At 35.0% G+C, this 6,000-nt stretch overlaps 1 protein-coding gene across 1 annotated transcript; it reads right to left on the minus strand.

Moving 5' to 3' along the window:
- Window positions 1-1,013: 1,013 nt before the first annotated feature.
- Window positions 1,014-4,349, minus strand: LOC139482082 (uncharacterized). Its single transcript, XM_071265734.1, has 2 exons — window positions 4,024-4,349; window positions 1,014-2,364 (listed from the first exon to the last, which is right to left on the minus strand). The coding sequence occupies exons 1-2, from the start codon at window positions 4,109-4,111 to the stop codon at window positions 1,037-1,039; spliced, it is 1,416 nt and encodes a 471-aa protein (XP_071121835.1). The 5' UTR covers window positions 4,112-4,349; the 3' UTR covers window positions 1,014-1,036.
- Between the last annotated feature and the right edge of the window lie 1,651 nt (window positions 4,350-6,000).

The raw sequence follows: 6,000 nt of genomic DNA on the forward strand, positions 1-6,000 counted from the left end.
GGAGCTACCATTTGATTTTTATGGGGGGGGGGGGGGGCAGGACAGGAGTTTTGAGTAAAAAAAAGGCAGGATGAGACACTTGCAAAAAAAAAAGTCAGGACGAAAATTTAGGTAAAAAATAGTCAGGATAAACAAAAAAAACAAAAAGGCAGGACCGATCAGAGTGAAAAATAAAAAGGCAGGACAGAGATTACATGCAGCTAGACTGAGGCGGGCCTCTTATGGGAGTCAGTAGCAGCACTCCTCCCCTGTGAACAGTTTTGGATCCGGCAACGACTTTTGAAGGCAATTAATTCATTCCTTCTTAACATGTGGCACCCGTCATGACATGCATGATGTTCATGTAACACAATTTCGGAAAAGTGTAGATCATACTAGTTTTTTGTTTATTGTTTTACCATTAAAAAGGTTCTTAGTTTTCTCGTCTGAATTATTATATACATTTTGTCATGTCAAAGCTAACTAGATGATATTGGTTTTGTTCAAGACTGAAGGCTGTATAGTGAGCTTTGGCTAAATATGTACGTCCAGGTTATTGCGACTCTAATTGAAAGATTTTAATGGCAATCACATCACTTCTCCTTATTTTTATAACACAAGTTTACATGAGGAGGCTCTAGTCAAGAAAATGATAGTTGTATTCGGAATTTTTTAAGAAAAGAAATATAAAAGAAACATACAATACGTGTATGTTATTTAGGCAATAGAGACCATTTGCAAATTATAAATTTTGCCTCAAGTCTGCCAATTGACACTTCGGTCAATTTGAGGCAAACACATGCAGATACAGGAGTCTTTATTATGATCCAATTTCATCCCATTCAATACATTTTATGACGGAATAGAAACCCAGAATTGGAATTACTATGGAACAGAAATTGCTAATAATGGACATAACTAGAGTTTGAAATGGCCAAAAAGGAAGCTGAAGACGTGACTTGAAAAAAAGTTTGCACAAAGAACCTAGGTGCCGTCCTTTTAATAAAAAATATACTGTGGCAAGGAGACAACTGTTGTATTTGCTGTAAAGTGTTTATTATTCCTTTTTTATAACTGCTTCTGTTTTAATATGGATTTCCTCACTATTCATTCGAAATTTAACGTCATCGTCTGCATTACTATCCATACTTTCGTCTTCAAAATCATCGGGTAAGCCAGACAAATCCACAAACGATCCACTATCTGCGATTTCTATACTGAGATCGCTAGAGCCTCGTTTTCGTCTTGCCTGTACTTTACCAAGTTTCTTGTCCAGAAGATACTTCCTCCTATTTTGAAGAGCTTCTCTCAACCTAGTAAATATAGTATTTTGACTAGCTGATAACTGCGGAGCCAAAGAAACTATAAACTTGAAAAATTCTTTCTTTTGGGGAACATTGATTTCATGCAAACATGGTGCATCCTTCCATATACCTGCTGCGTGTGCTGCATTTCTTATAAGTATTCCACCCAATCGTTGTGCTTCCGTTGGTTTGGCATAACGTGATCTCTTTGACAACAGTTCGTCTGCTGTAAAAGTTTTCACTTTACTTGACATGACACTCCATGCGTAAGTGCAGTCATAATTTAAGCCATATATGCTACTTGCAGATGGCATTTGACATAGCTGTATTTGATTTTGGTGCATGATATTTGACGAATTTGTAGACGCAGTCTTTGAAGGCGATTGACTTTTCGGATCTATACGAAATTCAGTCGAACCAGCTCTCTGTTGTAAGTTAGAGTCACTGCCCATATGTTTTGACAATGAAACTAGTGCATCAACTGCCGAGTCATAAATGTTCCGTTGGCTATCATCGACTTTTTCTATTACTTTCCGATCGCGATGAGGACTATATTCGTCCGTACTAGAAACCTTTTCATTCATTAACTCGATCGACTGACGCCTTGATTGGGTTTCATCTCTTCTGATTGGTGGTGATGATATAGTCCGACTTGGAGACATAAATGCTGGGTTTACTTGAGTCTTCATCGGAGAATTCCGTTCAGGTTCCGATGACACAAGGGAAATAACTCCACGAGTTGGCTGATGATGTTGATGACTGTATATATTGTTTTGTTGACTTGATGACGAAACAGGTTTGTTTGAAAATGAATTAGACAACTGTTTATTTAAATCGCATTGTTTATATTGTTGGGAACTCAGAACTTGATGATTGGCTGATGGTAATGAAGGCTGAACTTGATGATTGGCTGATGGTAACGAGGGCCGGTTAGGGGAGACGACTGAGGACGACTGGTTTTCTGTTGATTTTTGTTCCCTTAATACTTTCCGTATTGTAAATCTGTCTCTGAACACAGAAAACGCATCCTGAATGTCCTCTTCACAAAATTCAAATAACATATGTCCTGTAATTTCATTTTCTGAAAAAAATAATGAAAATGTTTATTTAAAACAGAAACTTATACACCGCGTAAAAAACTCCGTTGGATAAATGTCACTTCTAATTTATCATGTTTATATGGTCATGATGGTAACAAATCGGCGTAAGTTGTTTTTTTTTTCTCCCCCGGAACAAAAGCACATGCACGAATTCTTATGTTAACCATATATATTACCATGATTCTAAAAACTGAATGTTTTTATTATTATTTTAACGTGGGTTTAAATTTGAAAGAAGATGATTGGTAGGTGAATGGGTGGTTGAGTGCAGTCCTGCTTCGCATTTTGCATTGGTATACATGAATTAGTTCTTTTCAATATATGCTGCTTTTGTACTTTACTGACAGCCGAAGGAGTCTCTGGCCTTGTACATTTTTTAAAAATTATTTTAGTTCATTTGTATATATATATTTTGACTATGCTATATATTCAATGGAGTTGTTTTGTCACAAACTATAATATATGTTTATGTGACAATAATCTAGAGATATTATCTAATGTAGGATTACGATATTATGTGAACGGAAAAAAGAGCCGGAAGGTACATGTTTATTTTTATACAATCAAATTTACTTTTCACTCGTCCATTGTCGTCTCAACATCATTTATAAAAAAAAATGTTTTACTTCCTTCTTTGGCAATTTACTGTGTTATTATTGATCAACATTATCATAATGAGTGTCTTATCTGAAAGGAAATCAAATTTCGGAATTCTCTAAATTGTAGACAATTTTCTCTATGTTCATTGATGTTTTTTTTATAAATTTTTTATTTTTATTTTTTTATATTATTAATTTGGCCCATTATTCTCAGAGCTTTTCTTTATCATGTTTCTACTCTATATACATGATATAAGGACGTGTTAAACGTTGCAATATTCATTAAAAAAAAATCAAAATATAAAGCTAAATATTTGTTCCTAAAAATGCTTATATGTTCAATCAATATATATATATATATAGTTTTATGCACAATTATGGATTTTATGTTTTATCCATCTATATTTTATTTTATGAACACATGTTTTGATTCTTTTAATATATATATATGTTTTCAATTTATTAAGCTAAGTACAAATGTATATACATGGTAAATGCATATATTGTTAGGGACGACATCAAAAGATCAATGCAAGATAAAAAAAAACTTAATTCAAATAGTTTGGGGGTGGGGGTTGAACTGCTGCAAGATTTGGTTATCTGACAAATGTCTGACATTGATTTTTACATATATCCATATGGGTCAATCAATTTTTTCCAAATTAAGTTAAGAAGGGGGTGGGGGTCAGTGAAAAAACTATGCCAATTAAGTTTTTTATCATTCATTGAACTTTTGATGATACTCCCCCTCCTGTTGCTGAGTTCCCCCTTTTCCGCATCACAATTTGCTCCTGCTAAACTAAAGGAACCCTAGGCTGATATTGGGAGTATATAAAAAGGCTTGACAGCAATTAATATCGTTTTGATAGTTTAGTCTTCAACCGATTTATAAAGCTGATAATTGCACCTATTCCACCTCCCCCCGAAATTAAATGAAACACGACATGATTGGACTCCCCCTTTCTCTTTCCCCTCCCGGAAAAACAGATCCAGTTCAAGGGTTTTATCCACTAAAAATATACCTGTAAACAATGTTTTTACCTGTAATACTTTTCTTTCCCGTATCAGATAATCCTTTGTTTGTAAGAAATGTCGACAGCTCGATATAATTCATCCGTTTAACACTCATGGCTGATATCAATGAATCTGGGTCACCTTGTACAATTTCACTGCACTTTTTAACAGATAATTTCCTTCCGAAAGATTTGCGATACTTATTTTATCATTCTTCCATTTGCAGTTCTATTGCATGATACTTCCATTATTTATAATGGTACGACTATGAACTCATTAATATATGGTGAACAATGATATACGTAATGGCCATGAACGATGACTTAATTAATTGCTTTTACAACAATAGGTTTATAGTCTGTTTCAATTTACTTCATATGATTAAGTTCGATATTGCATTACAAGGTATAGTCCGTTTCATTTTCGATGCTCATGTCGTCTGCATGGGTGTAAAATTATAGGAATTTACCAAATCTTAGAGTTTATTAATGATTTTAGAATGCTAAATTTAAAACTAGTTTAGATGTAGGTAAAATGGATCCTACACTGTTTTTGATGTGCTGTGTAAGTACATGCAGTTTTGTTGGTAATTCAGGGGACGTTAAAACAATAGCCCTTTTTAAGGGGAGTGTATGTAATAGTTATCCTACGAGGACGCGGTGTGTCAGTGTTAGCTCACCCTCTGGCAGTGTAAGATCACCTCGATGGCCGGAGGCCAGAGGGTGATCGAACACTGACTACCCAAGTCCGAATGGGATAACTATTTTACATCCCAGCTGTTTTAGATTAGACGAAAAAACATTTATAATTCATAAAATCTGGTTTAGAACGCCACACAACAATTATAATATACTTTATACATTACTACATTATACAAAGCGCAGATAAAGTAGGTGTTCCAACCCCTAAATCACCATGAAACATTTAATACATAATGATAAAAAACAAACACAACAAATCAACAAAATCAAATCGAAAAAGGAGGATTCTTACTCCTCCCCATGAACTGCAAGTTAGATTCTTACCCCTCCCCATGAACTGCTAGTTAGATTCTTACTCCTCCCCATGAACTGCCATTTATATTCTTACTCCTCCCCATGAACTGCAAGTTAGATTCTTACTCCTCCCCATGAACTGCCAGTTAGATTCTTACTCCTCCCCATGAATTGCCAGTTAGATTCTTACTCCTCCCCATGAACTGCCATTTATAGTCTTACTCCTCCCCATGAACTGTAAGTTAGATTCTTACTCCTCCCCATGAACTGCCAGTTAGATTCTTAATCCTCCCCATGATATGTCAGTTAATTTCTTACTCCTCCCCATGAACTGCCAGTTATATTCTTACTCCTCCCCATGAACTGTCAGTTATATTCTTACTCCTCCCCATGAACTGCCAGTTATATTCTTTCTCCTCCCCATGAACTGCCAGTTAGATTTTTAATCCTCCAAAAATGAACTGCCTGTTAGATTCTTACTCCTCCTCATGAACTTCCAGTTAGATTTGCCAGTGAAGTAATTAAGTTAATTTTATTTAGAGTCGGGCATCATATGTACAAATTAACACATGCAGTAGACATGAGCTCTGTAGAGCTCTTAACCGACTTGATATTTAAAAACAAATAACAAATTACAAGCATATATGACAGACTACAAATACAAATAAAACAAATGCATAATAAAATAGCTAAGCAAACATGCATAAATCAAAGCAAGCAAACTAAAAAGAAAAGAATAACATATTTTGCTTTAACTGACACAAAGCCAAAAACTATATAAGTAAATAAATAAAACAGAAGCAAACAAATTAACACAACACTGAGGGCTAGAAGACTTCAGCTGTGAGACAGCAAAGTTATTGTCTACATGAGCTACATAATCAGTTTTCTGCAGAACACCATCATGTTGAAATAAATCGTTTGAACTGTTCCAAAGTTGCGAGGCTCCTTGCATGCATGGTTAGTGAACCTTAGATGATAGATAGCAAAAGGGAAAAAAGAGCATCAA

Source organism: Mytilus edulis, chromosome 7 (assembly GCF_963676685.1).
Source record: "Mytilus edulis chromosome 7, xbMytEdul2.2, whole genome shotgun sequence".
In the NCBI taxonomy this organism is placed as follows: domain Eukaryota; kingdom Metazoa; phylum Mollusca; class Bivalvia; order Mytilida; family Mytilidae; genus Mytilus; species Mytilus edulis.

Excerpts from the sequence above, each read along its gene's own strand:
- LOC139482082 (XM_071265734.1), bottom strand. The coding sequence starts at position 4,111 with ATGAGTGTTAAACGGATGAATTATATCGAGCTGTCGACATTTCTTACA. Across the intron at positions 2,365-4,023 it reads GGGAAAGAAAAGTATTACAG|AAAATGAAATTACAGGACAT; the intron begins GTAAAAACATTG and ends TATTTTTTTCAG.